Raw genomic sequence first — 27,338 nt, 5'->3', positions numbered from 1 at the left:
TATTTCAGTCACCCTATATATATATATGTTTCTTGCTACTCTGACATGGCATGCTTCTTTCTCTGCCGCCTTTCCTCCTGAAAACGCCCAGGGTGTACGAGAGCAGCACCCGGAGCGAGGTGGCGAGCTTCCCGATCCAGCGCATCCTGTTCTGCGCCCGGGGCGCCCTGGGCTCCCCCGAGCAGCATTGCTTCGCTTTCACCTGCTCGCACGGGTCCAGCCCCGAGTCGGCCATCTTCCAGTGCCACGTGTTCCGGTGTGGCCGGGGCGGGCCCCCCGCCGTGCAGCGGGTTCTGCACAGCTTCGCGGCGGCGTTCCGCCGGGTGCCCCGCACCCCAGCCCCCTCGGGCCCTGCACCCCCCCTCAGCTCTGTGGGCACGGGGGTCCCCAACAACGAACAGGTGCACACCTTCGAGGCCACCCTGGATGTGCGGGAGGAGGACCAGCGGGTGAGCTCCACCCTCTCTCCGTTAGGTCCAATGCCACCTAAAGGGCAAGGCCCTATCCTTTTCTTGTCTGTACTTTGTTTCACCATAACTTGGCAAGCAGCGAAGGCTATGGTCCGAGTGAAGGCCCATTTACACGCTTAAGACTGCTTACGACCGTGTGCCTTAAAACCTCTTAAAATCTCTTACGACAAGAGAGCACAACTGGCACCATCTGTTGGGTGACCATGGAACACTTGCTGTTTATGTAAAAAAAAAATGTTTTTTTTTTGTTTTTTTTTCAAATTGTTTTTGCAGTTTTTTAAAGAATTGTTTTTTGTCGAGCGAATGTATGTTTGATCCCGCAAATACAGCAAAATCTTTGCTCTAGCGAAATGCAATCCCGGCCGAGGCACCCGCAATCCGACGGAGGCTTGTTGCGCAGAAGGCACTAGGTAACTTAGCTTTCGGTGGCACATCAAAAGATCTCCAGGTGGTCTAAATTAATCCTCAATTTTCCGCTGTCGCTTTCCAGGTGCCCTTTGTTAGTTTGGCACGTAAAGCCCCCCAAATGTTTTTCCGGGGGAATTCAGTTTTAGAGTCGCCTCAGAGATGGCGCCAGCAAAGCCAATGTGTTCTCTCGTCGTAAAAGATCGCAAGAACTCGGTCCTAAGCAAACAGCAGTGTGTGAACGGGCCTCGAGTCAGTCGGCACGTTGGGGGGAAACGCATATCCATCGTCTATCTCAGTTGTGCACGTTGCCTTCAAAACCATAGGCTGGCGAGAGAGGAAAGCCGTTTCTGTACGGATTTTGATGGACGAGCTAGCTTAGGGTGACAAAGCGACATCTGGGACCCAGGCGAGAGGGTCTGGTTGAGAGGAGAGTTCCTCCTCCCCCTCTGCTCCAACTGCTTTTAGGCTATGCTCTCGCCCCTTTGGCTGTCGCGTGCCTTCCCTCCATTGATCCGATTGGCTTGAAAGGGCCATAGCGTTTGCTCTTTGCCAAGTTACAGTAAAACAAAGTAGTAAAGTGCTGTCGCTGGCATGCCTACATTTGAGTGTTTCAAACTGCTCAATCGGAGTTGGGTGTATTGTAACATGCATTTGCAATCACATGAATGAACATCTCCTGTGATAGTCGTAGGATGTTCATATACCTAGGCATATAAACACTGCAAACAATTGACACAACTAAATAAACAAGATAAATGGCAAACTTTTGTTGGTATTTCTTTTATTCTTTTTTAGAACTTTTGTACATATTTTTACTGATATTGCATGAACTGCTTCAATGTGAAAAAATTTCATTTTCCATGCCATAGTTTTCATTTTGTAAAACAAATTGTCTCTTCTTTCTTTTTTTTTTTTTTAATGGATGGGAAAATGTTTGACAAGTTGGACTGTTAACATTGTCCTTATTTATTTAGAGGATCTTGTAAAGATAAACTTAGAAATTGGATTTCTGTATTATGTATGACTGAATTACAAAAGCCCGAGATTTCCAGTCAGGAATTTACTGCATGTTTCGAGCACTTTCTTTTTGCTGCCCAGTTGGAGCTTTCAGGATACGAGCAAGAGTATAAAGTGTTTCTTGGAACCTCAGCATTGACGATTTATTTCTAATTAGAATTGTTTGCAGGAAAGATATCTTATTCCTGGCTTGAATGTTCTCTTTTACAGGGCAACTTTTCAGCATGTGCCAGAGATAAGGACTGCTTCAAATTCCGTTGCAACCTTGAGAAGGTAGTCCAAGTCACGGTGCAGCAAACAGCGTCCACCAGGGAACTTGGCATTGAACGGTCGGTCTCTTTGCTACTAAGGAAACAAGAGCAGTCCGCTAGCCTCCTTATGCCCGGCCACACTAGCAACTGTGTGATGTGAAGTATGTAGCTGTCATCCATTTGTGCATTTATCTGTTCAAAAACTATATTGAATCTTGATTTTTGTTTCTGCATGGTATGCTTTGTACCTGCCAGAAAATATGTTTTCTTAAAATTTAAACCCTTCTGAAGTTTCATCATTCAACCATGTTGAACTGGAGTCTTAGACCCTCTTAGACCTTTCCAAATTCAAACCTCTTGGAGTTTTTTCTCTCAGTATGTTCATCTTTGCCAGTACTTGACGTACATTCAGTGCAGGACCGTTGGCACAAATGTGCAATTGCAGGATTTTTCGTTTTTATTTTCAAATTAACAGGCTGTCATCAAAACTGCTAGTTTGGAGGAGTGTGCTCATTAGAGACACTAACCTCAGGAATTAAAATTGGCATTTGTCTGTACCCTGTATGAGCAAAGTGCAAATAGGCACCAATGTCGTGCTTGTGCCAGCTGTTTCGAGCAGTGTACATTGACTTCAAACATGCATTTTGACCCACTTTCGAGTAACCGATGGACTCGCATTTGTGCTATGCTTGTTTCCATACATTTGGTTGTCATCTTTATTCCGCAGATGCTTTGGGATGCTGATCTGTCCGGGGCGTCACGTGAAGCACAGTGACATGCAACTCATTGGCATGGTGAGTGTGCACCAAAATCCTCATCTGGAGGGCAGCTTACAAAAAGATGTCTTTAGTTATTGTGAGACCCTTGTACCAGATTGTAAGCATCTTTGGGCTAAGTTTTGTGCAGTTGTTCAACGTTTTAGAGTGGCCATAAAATAGTTGCTCATTCCGTTCCGACACTCCATGCATAGTATTTGTTTTCAATTTGAGTTTATGCCAATTTCTTTTTATTTATTTACGAAGAAGCCTGGGGCGTTGCCGTAAGACATTTTAACAGGGGGTGGGTTTAGAAGCCTTCACAACAACGTCACTGATTTGTGGGATGAAAGCTATGAATTGATGTTACTAATGCAAGCCTTTCCTAGAAGAGTCATCTAGCCAGTCCAGAGAAAATATTTTTTTGGGTAATTGTCAGTGACCCTTATCACAGTTGTACTTGCCTTAGATACTTAGAATCCAGGATGACTGTGCATATAATTTTAAGACTTGTCTTATTCCTCAACTTGTGGTGCAGATTTCTGAAATAAATGCAGAAGGGTAGGCTTTTCCGCACAATGTCTTGCAGTGAACTCAGCCAAACACTCTGTTCCACTGTGTTCTTGTGGGCTCAGTCATGCTAGGTGACCTTACAAATACACTACAGAGCCAACCAGTGAAGCTTGCTTTGTATAACCTCTCCCACCTAGGCTGATGTATCACTGTATTTTTTTTACTGTCTTTCTTGGGCTGCATTTTCAATCTCTCCCACAGGTTGTAGATGCGTAAAGCCACATCTATACTACAGCCCTAAAACTTAGCAGTTCTGGTATTTGTAAAAGGGTGTTTTACCATGTTCCTATAAAAACGTTAGGGTTCGTCTGCATGTTGCAGTCTGCTCATTTGTGGAATGCAGGTGTCCATGGCCAAATCAACAGTGGGCACCGAACCAACAGCTTACCAGATCACGGGGCAGTGGAACCCACTAGACCCTGCCTTCGAACTGCTCAACACCGAAACCTCAAGAGGTGAGTTGACATTTCCTCAGCTATTGTTCGCTTGACAGCAAAGCCGACGCTTAGATTAAAGAAAAAATAATGACCGCATCTTCACGTGGTGAATGATGTTGATTGGGGCAAAGCTCTCGTGGCGCTTGTCTGCGTAGACGCTGAGCCGCAGCATGCCAAGCCTTTCGTTCGTTTTCATCCATGTCAGAAAGAGAATGTGTGGTATGGAACGTGGTAATATGCGCATTTGACCGCAGCGTCCTCTCGTCTATAAACATTGAGCCAATGCATGCAAAGTTTAACGCGATTATATACGCATTTGACCGCAGCGCCCTCCTGTATAGACGTTGAGCGGCTACATGCAACATTTCATCCATGACATCATCACAGGGGTGGAAGCGCTGCGCCAATTGCGCCACCCTGCGCCAGCCTGCTCCAAAACGCCAATTTCAACTTTTTTTTTTTTAGTGTTTTTTCTAAATTTAGCGGAAAACTTTTGGCCACGGGCCACCATGAGGTGTGTACTTTTGCTTAGGTGTCACTGCGGGTGACTCGCACCAACTCGACTGGGGCTCCGAACCATGTCTAACCTCAGGGCGAGGCGTCGATTTTAGTTCATCGAGAGTGCGATGTCGTTTTTTACTACAAAGAGTTTATATACGAACACATCGGTTTGGTTTCGGGCATAGTTGGTTGGCGCGGTTGGAGCGCGCATGCAGTTGCCCGTGGTCCCGATTTGCCGTGATCGTGGGAGTTGGTGCCTCGGCACCGGTGGGCTACCTTGGCCATTAACATGAGCAGAAGTAAGTGGTCTTTACTAGCTTTACCTGGTATTTGGTAGCCTACCATATTTGGACGCTTAGCCGTGAAGAATCGAGAGCACAGGCACATCCGTTCTCGAGCTCAATTTGTCTTGTCAAAACAAAACCAAAACCGTCATTGTGTGCGCGAATGTGCACGCTGTCGTGTGTTGTCTACCGCCGTCAAACCACTGGCGAAAACAATACCCGCGATCTTAAGCGAGTTGGTTAATTGGCAGTGCTACACACTTTTTTGCTTCTTTCCTTTAGGGTGGAGGAGTGGGGGTTACATCAGAAATGCCGTACAACACTCCCGCGCTGCCGATTCCTGTCAAGAACGCACCTTAACTTGCTATAGCCACTCTACTCGTATAAGTTTCTGGTTGGGGGGGGGGGGGGGGGGGGTTGGGTAGGGTAGGGTAGAGAGAAGTTGGTGGGCTTTTTGTCACGTAAGAAGGCAGCCTGCCCCGCAGGGATCAGCGCCTGATCAGCTACATCTCATTTTCAGTCTCGTTCAAACTGTCTTCTCTTAAAGCATTTCTACTCAGTGCACAAGAACTCATAAGCAAGGGTGAGGCAGTTAAGGACATGGACAAGGTGGGGAGTGGACACCTCCTGCTAAGTGATGTGAACTCTAAACTGCCCAAAGTACTGGAGCGCATAAAAGAAATTGACTCTGCTCTTCAAACTGTGGAAAAAAGGTGAAGTTCAGTTGTATCTAAATTACACAGATTCAACTTAGTCAAAACCCTTTTTTTTAACATGGAGCCTGTGGGCTCTTCTAGTCAGTGTTTATGCTGCATATGTATTAGTGGCTGTGATATTTTTAAGACAATATATTTTTCCATCCAAAGTAATTAGATATAGCTTTGTATGTTAACTTGGGTGTAGGGATTACTGTATTTTATAAGCAGGGATTAAGAACATTTGTATTTAATGAAAACAGGTCAGCAGGGGCTGCTTTATTCTGAAACATGTTGTGGTACCTTAATTTTTTTTATGGAGACACGAAATGCACAGCATTTTATGGAGTACATAAGGTTGCGTTGATCTTCTAGTCGATGCTTAAAGCTGCATATGTACGAGTGACTGTGGTAGTCTAAAGATATAAAATACACATTTTATTTTGCATCTGAATTTTTGTCAAATGTCAGTAGAATTGTATTTTGTTACTAAACTTGATATAGGGCTTTTTAAGTAGTGATTGAACATGTGTATTCTTTATTAAACAAAAACTGTAGTCAGCGAAGGTAGTTTATCTGACACCTTGCAGTGGTTTAGTTTTCTGGATACATGTTTACGATTGGTCTATTAAGTAGACAGTTTTGTACTGGCGTGGCTCAAGTTAGGCTTTTATTGTCGGGGCCTCCCATATAAAGTCTATCATGACTCTGCCTGCTGCCGGAATGGTCCTCAAAGCCTTTCCTTTGCATAAATTGCCAATATTCCATATTTCAATGCAATAGAAATAGAAAGGTATGTATGTGTCTTGCTTGAAAATTATTCTGGGATGTGCATGCATATATTTTTGCTACATTTTCACATTTAGAAACAACAAATCACTTTTAGACACCTGTTTGACCTCCGTGACCTGCTCCAAAACCTACTTCTACGGCTACAAAACTTATTTTTGCTGCTCCCGAGCTGCTCTAAAGCGAGCCTTTTACTGCTCCAAAACTGCTCCAAAGTGGGACTTTTGCTGCTCCCAGCCCTGGTACAAAAGGCTCTAGCCCGCTTCCACTCCTGTCATCAGGTCTTGAGTTACTACCACATCTCAGAGCCCCCTACTCGTCCGGCTGTCGTGGCCGAGTGGTTGAGGCGATGGACTAGGAATCGATTGGGGTCTCCCCACACATGTTCAAATCTTGTCAACTGCGCAAAGTTTTTTCTTTACACGAGCACGTGAGCTCACGAGCATGAGCACCAGCAAGATTGATCTGAGCACGGACGCCGGACAAGGCTAGACCCTAGGGAGCTTCGCCCCTAAAAAACGTTCAGCCTTTCCACTCTCATGAAGAAGGAAGACCAGCGGAGCTGTACTATATACACTGCCGCAACGCGCACGCGCCCCTTTCCCGCTTCTTCTCGTCCGACACGCCGCCGATTGTGGATACGTCTCCGGCGACCCAGAGTCCGGAACATCGCTGTCGTGCCCGAAAACTGTTCAGCGGGCGTGGAGTGCAGTCGTTGCCGGGCCTCGTGCTTGCGCTTGGCTTCTGTGGCACGAACGTCATCCATGGCGTTGGCCCGCCGGCGCCCTTTACATCGCTGGTTCTGTTCTCGGCAGCAGCTTTCCAGGCGAACGATGTGCTCTTCTTTGGCAAGGGAATCTGAAGCGCTTGACGCAGGGGAAGTCGAGGCGACAGCGGCTTTGCGGCGGTTACGGACCCATTCGCACTGCTGTGTACGTCGCCGTTCCTTTTGCCGCCAGTCTTCTTCCCCGAAAGGGCACGTGGCTGACCCATCCTGAGTCTAAACCGAAACTGATAACAGCGTAGGAAACAGCGCGCAAAACCGACGAGGACGAAGAAACACACGTGACGAGCACTGTGCTTGTTACATGTGCTTCTTCTTCGTCGTCGCCTGTCTTTTGCGCTGTTTCCTACGATGAATTCCCACCAACGCGCCGCCCAACTATCCGTTCTTTTATGATAGCTGGAAAGGTTGGTGCCATCTACCAGCGACGGCGGCAACCATACTGGTTGTGGGCTTGCCGCCGTCGCTTATAGATGGTGGTAGCTGTCCAGGTAGGTTTGTGACAACATGCCGGACACGATCCTGGGGAACCTAGCCCTTAACAGCTCCGCTGTAAAAGAATTATGTCCCCTTGGCCCATTCTGAACATGGCTCAGGAGTGTTAGCAACTGAGTGGTTAGTGCATGTCCTTCGCAACCAAAGGATGTGTTGGAATTGGTGTATATAATATATATAAGGTTCAATGTTTTTGGAGTTTATTTTTCGTCAAATTCTAAGGGTGTTTGGAGTTTGTTTTGCCAAAAATTCTGAGGTTATCGGAGTTTAATTTTGTTTGATTCCCAATTCTCCAAAATTCTGAGTTTAATTTCGCAGTGTTTCTTATTAAAAATAAATAAATAATATCCGGGTGAAAACATATGCTGGAAAAAAAAAAGTGATTGTATCAATTAATATTTTCTTCAGTTGTTTTTGGCATTGGTGCCATTACCACTGGCAATACTAATTTGTCCTACGACAAAAGTTGCATACAAGTGTTGCTTCTATAAATGTCGATACCTTAAAATCAATAAGCTCCTGGAGGTAGTCGCTGGGAAGCGTCTATTCATTCCATACTATCCCATCAACCTACTGCACGGCCGCAGGAGGTAAAGGGGTAAAGGATGTAGTTGAGAAGTTTCAATTGTCCCTCTTTCCCATTTTATGCAATCTCTATGGTCCATAGCTTTTATTGTTTCAAAAGCACAATCTCTCCTTACTCTAGAGCGCAAATAGTTTGACCGAAACTGGAAACGTAAACAGTGACTTTTGTCGTGACCTGAAAGTACAATGACCTGTTAAATTTGAAACAAAAGTGTGGTGGCATTTTCCCAGGATCATTGACTCTATGTGCTGATCAAACCATTAATTGTAAAATACTTTTGTGTGTGTGGGGGGGGGGGGAGGGGGGCATTGGCACATCGAAATTCTGAGTTTACCGGATAAATCCGAATGGAATAAAATTTTATCGACTGACGTTTTTCTGAGTTTTTTGGATTGATCGGAAAACACGGAACTCGAATTATGTATAAATATGCACAAATACCTGTGGCCTTTGTCTTTTAACCTAAGTTTAGCTGTAAAGGTAAAAGGTCAAATAATGTAATGCCATAAACTTCCCAAACCCATGCCATAAACCTATTTAATAATTTGCCATAAGCCTAATTCAAGATGGCAACAACAGAATTTTCCCGCCAGAAAGAAAAAAGAAAAAAGCACATTGCACATGGATTTAAAATTTTATTTATCTCTGGGGACATGGTCTTTATTAGGCCAAAGATTTGTCTCTGCTGTTTAATGGCTGGAAGCTACGAAATTTCCCAACTGCATGCCATTGGCTATTTTGACAGCCTCTTCAGAAAGAAGCCGGTTGTCCTGCATTTTTTTCATGCTCCAGGTATTCAAAGAGCGCGTCGTCCACGTATTCACTGAACACCGGCGCGCCGTTACTTAGCTTTCATCGAAGTTTGGCTTTCCCGTAGTTTTGCTGTACCAAATTGCCAAAATTCTTGTCCCATTCTTGTATCCGTTTCTGTTCAAGCTTGAAGTGTTGAGACGTGTGGTGTGCGTTTTTCCCGTTTTCATGATGCCATTGGACGACCTCGATTTTCTTTGCCATTGTGTAGGAACGCATAGTCAACCTGACACCGCCAAAACAACGCAACAATGGCGCGTGGCAACTGGCAGGTCGGGCTGCAAAGTAGGATTGGATTGGATTCTTGGACTGGATTTGGCAGGCCAGTGTTGCCTGGATGAGGTGTGATAAGAATGCGGAGCACCCCTATCACATCTCATCCAGGGGTGATAAGGGGGTGCGCTTTCCATGAAATGGAAAGCGCACCGTGGAAATGGGAAATTAGCAGTGAAGTGGGGAGGGGGGGGGGGGCTTTCACAATAGATTTCTATTTCTAGTTACTTGTACCTAGGTACTTCACAACCCTGATCATGACCTTGGGAAATGCCACATTCAAGAAAAGCTAACACTGACCCCGTAACAAGGCCAGATAGAGGCAGCAAAAAAATAAGGGAAGCAAAAGAGAAAAGTGAAGGAGTGGGTCAGCATTATCATTTCTCAGAGGGGGACATGGGTGGTGTTTCCAACGGTCATGCTAAAACATTTCCTAGAAATCTACCAATGGACCTTCCTGTAATTCATTTTTTTTTTAAGAAAATATTTTTTGTCGGTGTTTTATATTCCTGTTTTTTTTGTTTTTTTTTCCCGTGAATAAAAATGAAAAGTAATGGATTACAATAATTCTCTTACATAAATAAGTGAGGAAATTACTTTACAATTACTTTGTAAAATATGTAATTATTCCCTTTCAAATTTACTGTAAATGAAAGAGATGACAAGTAATTTCCTTACTTGTAATGGATTACGTACAAGTCCATGAAGCCTTCACCTCAACATCAACCCCCATTCCTCCCTTTTCCTTGAAAAAAAAAAAAAAAATTTTTGTTGATTTTTGCTAGGTGGCGCGCGCTATCATTCGTTATAAAGGGTACAGCCATTACCATCTATCCATCCATTCACCCTTTTACTTGATGCTTCTCACTTCTCCAAAAAATGCCCTTTTCACACTGCAATTATTTTATACCCCCCCCCATTCCCCTTTCCCCACTGGCATGGGGTCCCCCATCACTTTAGCAGGTCCCCAAGGGTCTTTGACACTTTCATGCTTGAGAACTACTGCTCTATACGATTTTGAAAAAAACAACCGGTGTTAGGGATCGAACCCCGGTCACAGGCATGGAAACCGAATGCACTGCTGACTGAACTATGAATCCAGCACCCTCAGAAACGGCTGGGGCAGAAGCTGGTGGTATGCGAAAGCGTTCGGAATGGAGAGGGGTATTTAGGGCAAGAAAGAGTAGAGCAGGAACAGGTGGTGCAGAAAGAGCGTACAGAACGAGGGGTGTAAAGGGCAAGAAAGCATGCTTTTCCTCTGTTGGTGACCCAGAAAATTGAGCGCAAAGGCTTTGTATTCAGGTGGTGCTGAAAGGGAGCGTGCGTAGCGTCACAAAAAGACAGTGGTGTAATCTAGACACCACCCAAACTAAGAGCACCAAGCACCCTATTAAGCTACCACGTTCAAACACATCTTGCAAAATGACCAAACATGCAGTCAATTTTACAGCGATAGCTGTTATGGTTGGCAATGTAGGGCATCCGTCGTTGATGTGTCCAAATCCTTTGAAAAGATTGTCCGCCGCCTGCGGGAATCGAACCTGGGTCCACCGTGTGCGAAGTGGAGGCGTGACCACTGAGCTGCACTACAGCATCATATATTGGGTTTTTCTATACTCCGCGACAACTTTTCTTGGCAATGCATTGGAAGGTACGTCCCGCGTCCTCTCTTCCATTTAGAGTGTATGCAGGCTCTCCTCCTCTCCCCGGAAATGGGGGAGGAGGAGAGCCTGCGTACGCTCAAAACGGGAGAGGGGACGCGGGACGTACCTTCCACTGCATTGCCAAGAAAAGTTGTCGCGGAGTATAGTGCCCGATGCCCACTGCACGCAATCGGGTAAATAAAAGTAAAATTGCCGATAACAAGATATTGTTTTAGCACTGTCAGTGCCAGGAGCTCTTGCCGGAAGACGTGCTTTCACGAGCTACGGAATAAGAGAGGAACAAAAGCATTAAAAACGCTTATGCCGTGACGTGTCACAGCCATCGCTGGGACTGTACTGTAGATAAGCACAGGGCTGCCCAACTTTTTTTCAGTATGTGTAACCAAACAAATGATCTTTTACAATCCCTCCACTACAACCTCCCGACACTTATAAATAAATGGCTTTTTTTTAATGGAGAAATGTATTTCTTGTTTCAAGAGCCGATTTACGCTCGCATTTTATTTAGGAAGTTGAATATTTTTATGCATGTTTTTTGTATTGATGTGTATGATTTTTTTTTTTTTTTATATTGCTTCATTGTATGGATACATAATTTGTGCACTAGATGTTTTTGTTTTTTGTTTGTTTTCGAAACTGCTGCCTATATAATGGACTTCCAGACGCCGTCAAACTGCTTTCAGTGTTTTTTTGTTTTTTTTTGTCTCAAAGTCTCTTCCAGCGCATGTCTGAAAAAATAATGATTTGAGTTTGAGTTGAGTTTGATTGAGTCTTTACGAGTTCGGCCCCAGCGCAGCGTACGTCTGGTTGCCCATTGTCATTGGGTAATGCCTTTCAGACACGCGGGTCTACCTGACGGTGGCGGTAGACCTGGTGGTCTCGGGGGTCCAGGAGCCCGTGCGCTTCGTCATCGAGACCAAGGCCAAGATCTTCCCGCAGGCGGAGAAGTTCTGGTACTTCAGCAGGAAGCCCTTCCAAGAGGATTTCTACCTCAGGCTCAGGGAGGTGGGTGTATGGTTCACGCCCACTCACGTAGCGGTCCCCCACTACTCTGTCGGTAGGATGGAAACTGTGGACGGGATATGCGTTGTCTCCTGCTGTAGTCTGAAGGAGGATGGCTGGGACGAGTTTCAGTTGTCCCATCTTCAGCATGCACCAGAGCTGAAAGAGCTGCGCCTTTGCTTTTTTTTTTACCGCATCGCTTAGTAACACAGGAAACCAAACTTAACATTCTACACCCGCAACACTGACACAAAAGATGTGTAGAAGCATTATATTCCGGCACAACTCGCTGCCACCATGCAGTCAAAGGTGTGGTGGCACGCTTTTGAACGCCGATTAAAGCTGCGCACGTGTTCTCCTACTCCTGAAAATTCCGCAGAAAGTTGTCCCCACGAATAATGCGCTTCCGTTGGTTTCTTCGGAGCTTTTTAGCAATCCAACATTACCATCACCTGAGACTGAAGACATCCGGCAAGTAGTGTTGTACTTTTTGCCTGTGTCATAAGTCTGATTTTCGCCGTGCCTAATATTCTTTGGCCGGCCCGTGTCTTTATGGCTTTTCCTGCACCTCGTCTTCCGACTTTGTCGAGGGAGGAAGAGACTGAGACGGGGGTGTTTCTCGGTGCGGTTCCTCCAGGTGGACCCCGACCAGGCGACAACGGAGCATTCTTGGGAGGTGGTGAGCGTGAGCAGCGGGAGCCAGATCCGACGCAAGGCAGCCCTCTCGCTCGCCCTCGACCAGCAGGCGCTCGCCCTCCACGACCCGTCCCCAAACTCCCCTTCTGCCGAGGACTCGGGTGAGAGACCACAAGCGCAGCCATTTAAACCGTGTTTTGGTACTCGGATGAAACTGCGCTGCGAAGGATTACAAATAACTACCCAGAGACGAGAAAGACAATGCGACGTACGGAAATTAGTGCAAACTGAGAACTGATTATTTTTTGTTGAACAAAAAGTGAAAAAAGAAGAAAATGGGGGAAAAAAAGTGAAAAACGTAAATAAAAATTAATAACTCTTGCACTTTCCGCCATCATAAGGCACTCAAACCTACGTTGCTGTCACAGAGGCACATACAGTGAAACCCGTTTAGAACGAACCCATGTACAGCGAACTATTGTCTATATCAAGCTCACGGAAAATTTAAAGGGACCATGAAATGATTTTAAAATCGAGTTTCATCCACCGCACGTCGTAAAAGGTGTGAAACGAAACACAAAAACACAAAAATAGGGAGCCCAAAAAAATTATTTGCTATAGAACTTTTAAAAGAAAACTGGACTCTTTTGCGCCTTCCTTCCTTCGCCTGTTCACTACGATGCATACGCAGAATCGGTGCACGTCAGCCGAATCCACATCGCCTATTGGGTAAGAGCCTACCTCACCAGCACCGCGATCGTAAACAATAAATAGCCGGCGAATGTTTCCTAAAAGTTTTGTTAAATAATATTCAGATCCACATTTTGTAGCATAATTAGAGATGTGTGGCGAAAATTGCCAAATTTGATGGATGGATGGGATGGATGGATGGATGGATGGATGGATGGATGGATGAATACGGCTGAGCCCTTTGGATCGGGCGGTAGCTTACGCCACCTAGCCATTTTGTTTTACCATTTAAGCTTAGAATATTTAAATGTGAAATCTATATTCACTCCGCAGTGCAAAGAAAGTGAGGCTATGAAACCCCCTTGCCATCAGTGATTAAGAAAATACCTAGTTTTCTCTCGATTTCTGCCACCATTCACTTAATCTTTGCTTGGTAATCTCTACAGTCTTGAAATCCACTCTCCCTTCGCTGTCTCTAAAACCCAATGACTTTATTAAATCTATGTTGTCTTCGGTAGGCATAGGGTGAAGCCCTTTACAGTAGAGTATCAAGTGCTCAGCCGTCTCGTCCTCCTCTCCACAAGCAGTGCACACTGTATCAATTTCCTGGTACTTCACTCTGTATGTTCTGGTTCGCAGAACACCCGTTCTTGCCTCAAACAGCAATGAGCTTCCCCTAGAATTGTCATAAATGCTTTCTTTGGCAATAACTCTTTTGTTTAATCTATAGCATTCCAGAGCAGTCTTTGTCTGCATTCCCTCTAGCCACCGATCTCTTTCTGTGGCCTTAACTTTCTTCTTAACTGAGACTTGCTCTTCCGTATCTTCGCTATAGCCCAAAAACCTTCCTCTTAATTTCCTAGTGCGCTGTCTCCACTTTGTGTCTACACTCCTCATGTATAAATAGCTGAAAACCTTTCGTGCCCATTGCTCCCCATCCATTAGCCTCAACCTATCCTCAAATTCTACCTTGCTCACCGCTTCCCTGCTCTCAAATGATGCCCATCCCATGTCTCCTTGTACTCCCTGGTTTGGCGTTTTGCAATGCGCCCCCAAAGCTAGTCTACCTACTCTAATGTTGAGAGCCAAGATAATGAGATAATGCTGAGAGCCAAGCGCCTTCTATCGTGTGGTAAACGAAGCAACTACTGCGCGTGCGCAGTAGGGCAGGGCCGCCAGTTACTTGGGTGACGGCGACCGACGAACATTTATTTTCTTTGTTTTCCTTCCTCTCAAAACTCTGACTGACTGAACGTTTATTTTTCTACGTGTTCTTCCCGCGCGTGCCGACTTCAAGCAGCAAGAAAACAGTACTTAAAACAGACCACGACGAACAAGAACGCTGGATTCACCGACTCCGACGAAGCGTATAGGCCTAGCAGGCATTCCGACTCGGCGCTGCGTTGCTTCGTCGCAAGACCGTCTGCCTACGACCGGCTGGCGTGCTAAATGGAATATGCCTGCGCGACCCTTGTGGACCCTTCCCGTATTATAGTTTGATCACTGACCTCAATTCTAGATTAAGAGGTGAGGAGGTCAATCTCTTCCCCTTGTTTTCCGAGGCAGTGTTGACGAACACTCGTCGAAAAGGGACTCTCGTCGATTCTATCTTCTTGTTTTGTGTGATATAGAGCTGAAATAAACGCCGTATGGATTGCCTTCGTAACACGGTATGTACACTTTGTTATTGGTATGCCATTTTTATTCTGACAGACTGCACGTCACTGTCGACCCCGGTCCAACCTTTCTTTGCCGAGTGTCGCGTCAGTATCGAGTTGCAATCATAAAAGAACGGTCCCGAAGCGCTTACCAACAGCGCGAATACAAGACTTCCATCAAGCGCGCGCGTCCGCTCCGAGTGTAAGCAGGTATTTACGTGGCTCTTGCTGACACTCGTAGTTCAAACGTATCTTTTTTAACGTCGGCTCGCTCCTGCATCTCCGAGGCCGCGAAAAACGCCATCTACGTCGCTTTGCAAACGACTGACACGGGCCGGCCCTTCTGCCAACAATGACGGGGTGGTGACAAGACTCGCTGCACTTCCCAACAGGCATACCGGCGTATGGGACTAGTCCCATGCTGTCGCTGTAGCGCAACATATCTCATTGAATTTCGCTCAGCTGCGATGCGGCGATGAGAGGCGCCGATTCAGGAAATACGTCGGTGACATCAGCGCAGTAAAACCTACCGGCGCACCCCAACTCGTTGCCGCTAACACCCATTCTCCTACTGCCGAGAGAACTTCCGGTTCCGGAAACGGTCTACGTCACGGCTTCTTTTGCGGTCAGTTGGAGAGAATGAAAAAGTCAATATTTCAATAATTTTTTGTGTAAAAGTTAATAAACCGAGACGAAAACGGATGCCTGTTCGGCATTCAGTGAACATTGACGGTTTAATGTAAAAGTTATCTGGAAAAAGTAAAAAGGTCATTTCATGGTCCCTTTAAATAAAAAATAAAAATACTTTTTATAATGAACAACCTATTGGCTATATCAAACTTTTTTCTCCCGGGAAGGCTTCCAAAAACACACAAACAATCGTCTTCTAGCCTGTCCCTTTCCCCCCAAAAAAGGTAGGAAAGAAAAAAATTTGCAAAAGCCCGAATTGCAAAAAAAATTGAGCAAACAGAAGCGATTCAGAAGGGGAGAAAGCTAAAGAATACAGTCTGCACGGACGCACAGAAAAAAAAACTTTTTATCCCAAAGGAACTGTTCATGAAGAGCAGCAGTTCAGAAAAAAAGATAAGGTAAAAAAAACTGCGCACATGAGAAAAAAAACTTTTATAGCGCGTTGTTACAAGTGAAGAGATGAGAAAGAAAGAGAAGCTCATGCCTTACAATAAACGCATCGTGGAAGCCGGTTGTAAATGGTTTTTGCTGCATCAAACTACTTGCTATATCGAACTAATTGTAGCTTTTCCTGCTGTTCGTTATGAATGGGTTTGACTGTACATGCAGCAAACGGTACGGTGTTGTTTGTAACTCTCTTCCTTTTCTAATGAGGGAAGTAGATGGCTCACTAACACACGTTTCGTGTGTTCCTGACATCGCAAACTAACGTCGGGAATGTGCGTTTCTGGCATTAGTTTGCACCTATTTTGGTATGTCAAGTCAACTTCCTCTCTGTGCCATTATTTGTAATCCTTCGCACCACAGTTTGAGGGGGGACACTGGCTAGAGATTTAACTTCTGAACTACTCAAGTGATCGGAATGAAATTTGCAGGGGAGATTTCACGTCAGATGTAGGTGTATTGTGAAAGTTACATACTGTACCTACAAAAGAAGATATGTCACTCTTAGTTAAGAAATCTGTGATATGCAAATGAAGCTATTAAGCACCATTTTGACTGCTTGAATATAAAGTGGGGGATGTGGGACTTTGGGCTATCTAGTTTTTATAACTGATATGTAAATATTTGAGGAAGAGTTATTACCTCAAAATATGAGATTCATGTCTGTCCTATCTAAATTTTTTTTAAATAGTTTTTCTCAATGAGGTCTTTAACTTAAAACAAAATAAAGCAGATAGTCTGATTGCCCAGTAAATTTTAGTTCAGAAACGTTTCGATTGTGGTATCAGAATACTTTGGCCTTCAAACAAAAGAATCCTTCGTATGAAATTTGTAGCAAAAATTGGAACTAGTGTAAGGGTGTCAGGGTGTATAATTAATTTCTTAAATCAAAAACTTTAAATTTGTAAAATAAATTTAAAAAAAAAATCAAATTTAGGTTTAAATGTTTTCCTTAAAGCATGACAGACCAACTAGCCCAATCCCAAGCACTGCTAGAGAATTTTTTTTGTTCTTTTTTATTCATTATGCCCTTGGGGCAAAGCATTACAGCAGGGGTTCTCGAACTGGGTTCCGGGGAACACAGGGGTTCCACGAGCTGGTCTCATGGGTTCCTCGAACACCCATATTGCAGCCCCCTCTCCTCCCCCCTTCCCCCCCCCCCCCATGCCGCAGGGTGTGCGACAGGACCATGCAAAGCGCCTTCATCTCGCTTTGTACTGACATCGTGATTGATATGGCAAGGATATTGGGGAAGCAACACAAGCAAAATTGTCTACAATTGTGCATCTGTTGCTTTTCGATGGGTAAATATAGAGGGGGGGGGGGGGAGGGTTCCGCGACCGTTTTTGAGGCTTCCTGGGGTTCCGCGAGACCACAAAGTTTGAGAATCCCTGCATTACAGAATGAGTCGGGATTTGGGATTGCAAAGACTGTTGAGTGGTTAAATGGGCTCGCAGCAAGAATAATAATTAACAAGTGCAGCCTTAGACATGTCGAAATGGAGCACTGCTGATAAGGCCACAACCTAAATGGGTAATCCAGATAGCTAAACAATGTTTAAAATGGTGCCTTTTTTTTTTCTTTTAATTACTGCGGTTTATGGGAGAGCAAGTATTTTACAAACTGTTTTTTTTTTCTTGAGTGCTGACATTCTTATAGCGAGTGCCACTTTACATTTAGACATACTACAGTTGAACCTCGATCTAACAAACCCCAATCTAACAAAATTTGCGATTTAAATAAATTTTTGTATGCCTCCCTATCTTGCTTCCATTGAAGACAATGTATTTGATCTCTCGATTTAGCAAAGTACTTTTGCGCCGCAGCTTTGATTTAACGAAGTCTTTGAAAATCGCACATACACATATTAACGGCCTCCACGAGAAAAAATAAATATTTAACAGAAACGAGCCTTATCGTCGAAAACTACCCTAAGCATAATCATATGTAATCATTATCTTTTTCACAAAATAAAAAAAAGTACTTCTGCCTTTACACAAACTTATACTCAATGAACTAGAGCTCTTACGCATCTGCAACAACAAAAATTGTCTTGTGCCTCGAGTGTTGTGCTGGAAGTGGTTGTGCTCTTGGAACAATGAGTGGTGCAGCGCACAAAGGGAAAGTTCTGTCTCTCGACATCAAGGCAAAAATAATAGCTGAAGTGACAAATGGCAAAAAAGAAGTTGAAAGACAGCATTATGGCTACTCTAAATGCCAATGGTTCAAGTACTGAAGAAAATAACTTGAAGACTGCTGCGTATGTCGACGTCAAAAAAGCCCTGTTTACCTGGTTCACCAACATGCGGGCTAAGTATGTGCCCTTGAGCAGAGAGCTACTTCAGCAGAGAGCCCGGGACTCTGCTTGCATAGTTGGATGTGACGACTTCAACGTGCGGGGTCTGGGGTCATTTTAATAGTTGTAAGTCGTAAGTATAATGGTTGTAACCTGTCAGTGTACGAGAGCTGACAAATGGTTTGCTTGATCGACTTTCTGGGAGAGTCACGTGTCACTCTTGGTGACTTGACGGTAACTGCCACTCGCACTGCGCTAATATAATAAACGAGACGGCTCGGTTGAAAACCAATGATATTGATCGTAAAATGATAGTTGCAATTTTTGTTTTCAGACGGGGCACCATTTGTCGGCAGTTGCAGGAACTAGAAAGTTAAAAAATGATGATGATGATAGTAGCAATTTTTGTTTTCACACGAAGCACCATCTGTCTGCAGTTATGAGCAGTCCGCTTCCTGGTGGTGCATTGGTTTCGTTTTGCTTTTCTGACTGCATGCTTTCCTACGGTGCTAGGCACTGCTTTCATAACCGTACAATCGGAGGGTCGATCAACTGCATTCTTTTATTACCGCCACATTTTGTATTAGAATCTTATTTGTAAAAGCTCACTTGCAAGGTGTGAGGCAGTTGAGGGTTTGGAGAGCCTGGAAGACCAATCGCAAAGCTAAAAAAACAAAAACCTCAATCCAACAAAATTTGCAATTTAACGAAAGTTCCGGCTCAAAAGATGACTTCGTTATATGTATCGAGGTTCAACTGTATGCGTGAGATCTGTACCCTGTTTCACCACAAGTGCGAGAGAAGCCGAAACTACGAGCGCGAGTATGTAGCCTCGAGCAATTCTCCACAGTAGGCTTGCTCAAAGCACAGTGCTTGCTCTTGCAGCTTATTGATCGTGGCATATAGCATTTGCCCAAAAATATGCAAACTACCATCAGGTTTTTTTGGGGGGGGTGGTGGTGGGGGGGGGGGGGGGCAGGGGTTATTGGAATTTGGTTATTGGGGTGAAATCTTTATCCCCGGCTTCATTTCGTGCTTTCCTGGAACACAGCCCGCACCGAACTGTTTGCAAGGCTGTTGCTTTTTGGCACGCTTAGGGGCAGGGACGGTCAAGGAAATTCAGGAACTCTGAGAACCCATGAGGGTACTTTGGGAAACCCGGAAGGTTTCCAGAGTACCTTTGACGGTTCCCCAAGCTTCTGAATTTCTTCGGCCACCCCTGCCCCTAACTGAAATGTTCTTCCAGTTTAAGCACTATTCTAGAAGCTCTAAACCATCCGTTGAGGCCTAATGATGAGCCAGCACTCCCTAGTGTGTGCATTATACTTTACAAAGTCCGCAGCTTTATTGCATCAATGCTGAGGCTGCAAAGGGTTCATCAGCCATTATTCGTGAGAAATAGACGTTCTTCTATATCGAACAGTTTGTGAACCCACGATCTGTTCTATGGTACAAAGTCTGCCTTCGCCGTTCTCCCCCCCCCCCAACCTTTGGCAGACGTGGACGAGCCCCTGCTGAGCGGCACGGGGGACGTGAGCAAGGACTGCTCTGAGGGGGAACTGGAGGGCTGGGCCCAAGTGCTGGCCAAGTGGCGCCAGGCGGGTCTGGGGCCCGACGCAGCCCCCCGGGCCCTGGGGCCCCTGGTGCGGGCCCACGGCATCCCTGAGGCCCTGCGGGGGGAAGTGTGGCAGCTGCTGGCGGGGGCCGCACAGGACCCTGGGGCCGCCCAGGCCTACCGGCTGCTGCTGGCCAGAGACTGCCCCTGCGAGGGGGTCATCCAGAGAGACGTCCACCGCACATTCCCAGCGCACGACTTCTTCCGAGAGAGTGGCGGGGCTGGGCAGGACTCCCTCTACAAGATATGCAAGGTGAGGGGCATAGTGCTGCCTTGGCAGGCCAGTACAGACATAGTACAGGGCTTTCCACACTTTGATTTCTGTACTATACTCTGTACTTTCTGTACTTTATTCTGTACTTGCTATACTATATTGACTTCATAGAATACTTTGCCAGTATTGTACGGGATTTCCTATGTCATACTCTGCGCTTACTATACTCGGCCTTAGGGACGAGGGAACCTTTCTCAAGCCCATTCAGTGTTTTTGAGGCTAGTCTCTCACCAGCGTCCCTGCCAGCACTAACCGAGCAGACTGTTGATTTTGATAGGTGCAGCCTGCATGAGCAGAAATTCAGATACTGCTGGCAGCTAAATTCTCGCATTCGCCCGCTGTTTTTATTTTTTGCCTTGCATGGTGTATGCTTTTTACCAAGGATATGGAGGGAGAGTGCGCTGCGAATCGCGAAAGCATGAGACCCCATACTTTCGCAGTTGCAGAGGATGGAATCAACAACAGTGGGTCGCAACTCTACCCGATTGTGACAACTTTTTACGTAGAGGAATTGCGAAGGGTTGAAAGCGGACTGCCTTGTCTGCAAGCACTGACAGGAGAGGCTACCAAACGGAAGATGGGAAACCTCGTCCTTGACACGCTGAAGTTGCGCAATATTCCAGTGGGCAACTGCATTTCATCCTGTGCCGACAATGTGAATGTTACGTTTGGGAAATAGAATGTTGTAGCAGATGTGCTAAAGGAAGTTCAAGATAACCTGATGGTGGGTGGGTGCCCGAACCACCTAATCAATTTCGCAGCCAAGAAGAAAGCCACCTGCCTACCTGCAAAGTTTGATGAAATTCTTGTGGACATCTCTACCACCTTGAGAAGAGTGCCGAGCGAGAAAATAGACTCGTTGAGTTTCAAAAAATGTGTCAGACTTGTCAGACACTGGGGAAGTGTCTGACAAGATTACTGGATCAGTGGCAGCCTTTGGTCAGCTTCTTGCCGGATGAAACAAAGAAAAACAATATCCGTCTTCCCTGGGGTCGTACCAGATCCCCAGTAGAGCTACTGCCTTGGAGTAGAAGTCTGTTGAGGTTGAGTGAAACTGCCCAAAACCGAAGGAACCAAAAGGAAAGATGCAGGCTCTACCGGCAAAAAAAATCAGTAGACTCTCATTAATTCAAACTCCAGGAAGTCACAGATTTTAGTTTGAATTACCAGAAGTTTGAATCATCAGAAATTCGTCTAAATATGATACTAGACAACATTATAATTTGTTACATGGATAGCTACACATACAAAGCAGATTTTTGCCAGTTTCCTCTACCTAGGCCTATTCATAAGCAAGTACAGGCATAACACAATGGTGAAAGAATTGTGATGTTAAGTTTATTCATCCGGCAAAAAAGTTGTCGATTGTGGACTGTTTAGTCAGTGCATGAGATCTCAAAACAAAATTTTCAATACCAGCCAACGCAAGTAGCTCTTTACGGGACTCTTCCTTTGCAGACAGAAACTTCCGGAGCTGAGCGATGTGCTCAAAGGCCTCTGCGGCTGTGACAGTTGGTAGTGGGTCATCCTTTTCTTCATCATCATCTTCACTCTCACTTCTTCACTCACACACACATTGTCGTCAAGACTAGCATATTCCGCCAGCTCGGCGTTCACATTATGTGCTTCAAGGCCAGAAAGCATGATGCCAGTGAGCTGTTCCTCATCCTCGATGTCGTCTGTGTCATCATTGCTAGTCTTGAAGCACATAATGTGAATGCCGTTTTCCGCTAAAGTGTGCTTGCGTGAGCCCCGTTGAGTGCGCTTCTTTCCGAGCACTGGTGCACTGCGGAGAAGCAACACTCGCGAAAACAAGTTCCGCGGGTATTGCTTCTCTGCGGTGCACCGGTGCTCGGAAAGAAGCGCACTCAATGGGGCCGCGAGGACAAAAAAATATGAATTAAGCGAAAACGCCGTTTGAATTAAGCGGCTTATAAATACATTAAAAACATAGCGGGACAACCAAAATTTTCAGATCTGTTTGAATTAACCGGAAGTATGAAATATCCGAGTTTGAATTATCGCGAGCCTACTGTACAGGACAAATCAACCTGACCTGGGGGGAGCAGTTGCTCTACTTCACCTTAGAAATCAACACGGCAAATGCCCTTTTCTTGAAAGGTGCGATTCCTGTTTTTGGTCGCAGTCACCTCAGGTGCATCTGCTCCAGTCCCTCTTGATGCAGCTCTTGAAGGGCCTCATGGCTGGGTTTGTCCACCCCACAATCATGAGGGCCTGTGGAGCACCACTGCAAGTTTCCTATCAAGATGTAAAGAACCAAAGAGCTGATGAAGGTCTGGTCCTTGGAAGTCGCACATTATCTGTTAGGAATCCAAGTACCGGCGAGAAGCGGCAGTTTTTTTCTGCTGTGTCGCTACTTCACCACGAAGTGTGACAACATCAGGCATAAATTTTTAGTCGAGAAAGTGGCCTTCAATAATGCAGAGGTCACCCATTTGAAGTTGGTGAGCAATGCTTCCTTCGGGAGTGTCTGCTTCTTTATTGAGGCCTTCCCTCACCTCCTGCCCCGGTTCAACAATGAGTCGAGAGGCAGTGCCTTGGATGCCCTCGAAGTGGAATTTGCAGAACTCCAGGCACATGATGTTTCCGGGGAGATCTTGAATGAAGAAAGGTGTGACGTTCGGTGGTCAGGGGGGAAAGAATCGCAAACATTGATGGAAGACTGAGGTTTGGCGGAGTGGCAAAGAGGATGCGGCATATTCTCGTCATACCTCATGGTAACGCTGATTGCGAGCGGATCTTCAACACTGTAAAAAAGACTAACACAATCCGTTTCTCACTGTCCAACAAGACCCTCAGAGATCTGTTGGGGGGGAAAGGGCCACCAGTCTGGGCAGTGCTACGAACAGGCATATCCTGAAAAGTTCCTGAGGCCGGCAAAGTCTGCAACAGCTAAGTCACTAAAACAGTAAGCCTGTGACCACTGCAGACACTGCTATGCTGCGTGTCTGCTTCTATGGGTGAAATCACTTCACAAATAAATGCTACCCCCCCCCCCCCCCCCCGCCCCTTATGTTAATCTCCCTAATTTCAACGTTGCTGGGTTAACAGGTGTGTAGATTGAACAGAGGATCCATATCAAACCAATGGAGAACATTTGCAATTTAATGGCGGACGCATCTTGAGGAGGTTCGTCACTTGTGTGCATATGCTGCATAATCGCACGGCGAGTAGAAAAGCAGGCGGAAAGGCAGAGACGCTTGTAGACAATGTTTTTGTCACCTCCTCGCAGCTTACATTGCAGGCGCGGCCCATTATTCACGTGACCCCGATCCAGCAGTCGGAAACTCTCTAATAGAGGCTCTCTACGGTGCTGCCGCGTTGCAATCGTTCCGTTTTTTTGCATGCTCTATCTACTGCGTGTCGCACCGCAGCAAGCTTTCGGAAGACTGCATTCGGATTGTTACCACAGGAGATGGCACCCACAAGTAAAACAGCAATTTTCGCTTACCATGCACGACACGGGACTGCGAGGCCAGCCGAGCGCACAGAGCCTTCGAAGGGTGCTCCTAGGTACTCAACCGAGCGGATGACATCCTACAAGAAAAGCTGCAATCTCGTGGCAAATTCGAATTCTCCTTCAAGTGCCGCGTGCGGCGGTGCACATGCTAATTCTCGGCCACCTACTTCTGCCAGCTCTTCCCACCACGTCCGCATCAACACATCACGTGCTGTGTTACCACTGCCTTTGCCACGCAAAAAGAAAAAAAAAAAAAAAAAAAGCTTTTTTTTTTTTTTTTTTTTTTTTTTTTTTTTTTTTTTAAAGGGTGGAGAGGTTTAGAATGAAAACTTACCAGTCTGCTTTTCTTCCAAGTGTTTTTTCTACATTCAAGTTTTGAACCAGGCCCTGAACACCAGGCTCTGAGCAAAGCCGTACGCTGTTTTCACAGGCATATGCAGTTCAGGACCCGGAAGTCGGCTACTGCCAGGGCCTCTCCTTCCTGGCAGCTGCTCTGCTACTTCACGTGAGTAGCCCTGAGTGGGGTACGCCCCTCCTTTTGGCCCCGCCCACTGGACAGCCGGAGTTGTCTGCCCCCTCCCCTCAGATGCCAGAAGAGGAGGCCTTTGGCGTCTTCTGCAAGGTGATGCGGGACTATGGACTGCGGGACCTCTTCCGGAACTCCTTCGAGTGCCTCCACCTCAAGCTCTTCCAACTGGAGAGGCTCATGGAGGTAAGGCGATTGAACTCTTCAGCGTCGCTGATGTTGTTTAAACCAAATTATGAAGAGCGTATCTGTTAGCTCGTTCCTTTCCTTAATGCCCTTTGTATTTTCAATATTTATTCATTTTGTGTTTCGTAATATTTAATTTTGTTGTATTTCTAGTATTGACAATTCCTTTGTTACCATCGTCGAATATATGTATACATATTGCTGTGTGCATCTGCCGAGTTGTCACCGCATGCGGCTTTCACGCAAAAGCATCGGGCTCAAACCCTGCCAGCCTGATTCTTGTTTTTATCTCTCGCGACTCTTCTAGAATCTTATAGCAGAACCTAGTATTGCATCACTTGTTCCTGCGCAGAAAGTTCCAGACTATGTAGTCTGTATAAAAGAGCCTGAGGACGACAAAAAGCAACATCGGGACAGTCGCCTGTGGTATCTTTCTGTTTGTTTGTAGGTACTATCAGAAGTTCAGAACAGAACAAAATGCAAATGCCAGAATGCGTAGCCTTCGATACATGCTGCATCATCTGTAGACAATAGAACTTTGGAGTGGAGAGGGAGGCTGGGAGGCTGTGCACATCGGGACTATCGGGAAAAGCGCACACTCTCGCAGCACCCTTTCCACACCGCTGCTCTATCAGCCTCCAAATCTTTTACAGAAATTATCAATCAGTTTCAATTGCATTTCTAATGTATTCTTATAGAATAGATAAGAAACTCAATAGAAACTCATTGATAATTTTTCTAAAAGGTAGCGCAGCACCTACCGAAGGTCATGCGTACCGGTGTTTGTGTTTCATTTTGTTTCAATAGTACAAGTCCACCTTATTAAACAAGTTTTGCAGCTCGACATCTACTATTATACATCCGTGACAATATAGCACAACATCTGTCTTTAGTTTTAATTTTGCTTAGGTGTTATATTCCAATGATCTATAAGTCGCACCCTTTATAAATGGCCGTGTCCAAAACAAATTGGTATGTAAGTTGCACTTGTATGTTTGTACGGTCGGCCCGGCAAAACAGCATTGAAAAGCTTGCTTATATATACTACTATGATAGCAATGGTATGCATGTGAGCAATTTTCAATGTTCTCAACAATGAATCGGATGAGAAATACTATAACCCCTATGGCAAATTTCTGCAGTTAGATATACCTAACCCCTACTTACAGAAAAAAAATGCGTACAAGTCATACGAGACACACCGACGAGAATTTTTTATCAAAATTATGACTTGTATACCGGAAAATACGCTATTATATATTTGTGATGGGCCAAACCTTTGCCGAATCGAAAATTCGGCGCTGAATTTTGAGATTCAGTTGAGCCGAACTTTTACCGAACTTTTCTAAAGATTCGACAAAGATACATTGTTACCAGACTTAACACTTTAACACCGAATTTATTTTTCCCTTGACTAAAAAAATATATTTTTGTGGGAATGTGGTGCTTAAGGTGCTGTTGAAAAGGTATGAGCATTGTGAATTGGGTCGGGTACCCTATTTGCATAAAAGAGGTATGTCGCGAATTCGCGACGGCTGGCCATGAAGTCAATAATTTTACCGACGCCATCTGAACAAAATTCATAGTTTCATCAATATTATTAGTGTAGTAAAAAAGTCTGGAAAGAGTGAAACATAATTTTGCTCATTGTGTTCCAACAACAAACAAGCACAGCGCAGAAAGCATCTGGCTTCTACTTTATGGCAGATGGAAATCAAAGAAGCAGTTGGTGTTCTTGTTGAGGCAAAGATGTGCATTGCATTTGCCGCACATTACTTTGGTATGCCCCTTGCAGTCAGGTTTCTTGCACCGCTGCCTCGTGCCTTTGACTATCGGCCAATGTCCTGTGCTGTCCGTGCGGACGTCCTCGTCGGGGATGTGGCTCATGGGTCCTCGTCGCTTCTTTATTTCGAGTTTAGCTTGAAGAAAGCCGAAGGGACGTCCCCGTTTCTTTGAGGAGAAGTCCTTTCCTTGCTCGCAGAGGGCTTCCGCAATTCTAAGCCGGAATTTCAGCAGGTCTCTCTGCTTATTCTTTGGTACACCCAGTGACTGACAGTCTCATCGGTAGAGGAGCCAGCTCACAACAATCACCATGTCCAAAAAGTGAAAAAAAAAAAAGCTTGAGGTAAAATTTTTTTTACCTCAATTGGATTCGATAGTATGCTATCAGTGCATCAAGGAGATCAACACCTCCCATGTACTTGTTGTACGTAACAACTGCACTAGGACACTCAACCTGGACAGACTTCTTTTCACGCATATCCCACCTCATGACAGAGTAGGCGGGTTGTGTACCGGCAAAGGTACTTGCGGTGGTCACTGATCGGTTGTCGTACCATTTGACAACGATCACCTTCTGGTTATTTACTACTGCCTCATACTCTTCCTTACTTCATCGTCCCCTCTGGCAGAGTTACGTGTCCGAGGCCATATTGCAACCCTGCAGTCGATTCGCACGCACAGTGCTAAGGGCATATATGCCTCTTCGTGCCAAAGTCACGAGAAGCTTCAGAGAAGTGAATTAATGTTCAAAGTACAGAAGGTGGCCCAGTTGAGGGTGCACGCACTGAGCCAGCTTTATGACGATATTACCACTGGCCCCGATGTCAGGAAACCCCGGCACTTGATCGATGTGGCCTGTGTACACGTCAAAAGAGTGTACAACACCTCTGGAGTCACGAAGTATGAATATTTTGTAACCCCACTTGTGAGGCTTCTTGGGGAGGTATTGCTTGATGCTGGAGTGCCCTTTGAATGGAACCATCTGTTCGTCCACACGGGGGCATTGTTCCTGAGGAATCTCCTCGAATTTCGGGAGCAGCATCTTGAGAAGCGGGCGAGTCTTGAACAGTCTATCCTTCGGGGAGCTGTTGGCTGGTGGCATACTGAGGTTGTCGTTGAAGTGCAGCGAAGATTTCATCTCGTCCCACTTGTCATGCATCATAATATCGGTTACAACTGGTAGTCTGCATTCAGCTGACCAGTACAAACGAGATTGGGGTAGCTGGTAGATCGACAGGTAGACTGTGCAGCCTAAAAACTGCTCAA

At 45.5% G+C, this 27,338-nt stretch overlaps 1 protein-coding gene across 2 annotated transcripts in view; it reads left to right on the top strand.

Moving 5' to 3' along the window:
* LOC8042205 (rab GTPase-activating protein 1) overlaps window positions 1-27,338 on the top strand; it is a 57,001-nt gene that overhangs the window by 9,400 nt on the left and 20,263 nt on the right. For both annotated transcript variants that reach the window (XM_040211358.2, XM_040211359.1), the window contains exons 5-13: window positions 92-449; window positions 2,106-2,224; window positions 2,874-2,940; window positions 3,818-3,929; window positions 11,631-11,797; window positions 12,432-12,591; window positions 19,706-20,076; window positions 24,009-24,083; window positions 24,165-24,290. In XM_040211358.2, the coding sequence (XP_040067292.1) occupies window positions 92-449; window positions 2,106-2,224; window positions 2,874-2,940; window positions 3,818-3,929; window positions 11,631-11,797; window positions 12,432-12,591; window positions 19,706-20,076; window positions 24,009-24,083; window positions 24,165-24,290 (1,555 nt within the window). The remainder of the gene's footprint in view (window positions 1-91; window positions 450-2,105; window positions 2,225-2,873; window positions 2,941-3,817; window positions 3,930-11,630; window positions 11,798-12,431; window positions 12,592-19,705; window positions 20,077-24,008; window positions 24,084-24,164; window positions 24,291-27,338) is intronic.

The sequence above is a fragment of the Ixodes scapularis genome, unplaced genomic scaffold (genome assembly GCF_016920785.2).
Source record: "Ixodes scapularis isolate PalLabHiFi unplaced genomic scaffold, ASM1692078v2 PGA_scaffold3__209_contigs__length_174095766, whole genome shotgun sequence".
Classification (NCBI taxonomy): domain Eukaryota; kingdom Metazoa; phylum Arthropoda; class Arachnida; order Ixodida; family Ixodidae; genus Ixodes; species Ixodes scapularis.
This window is presented reverse-complemented; position numbering and strand designations above follow the sequence as displayed.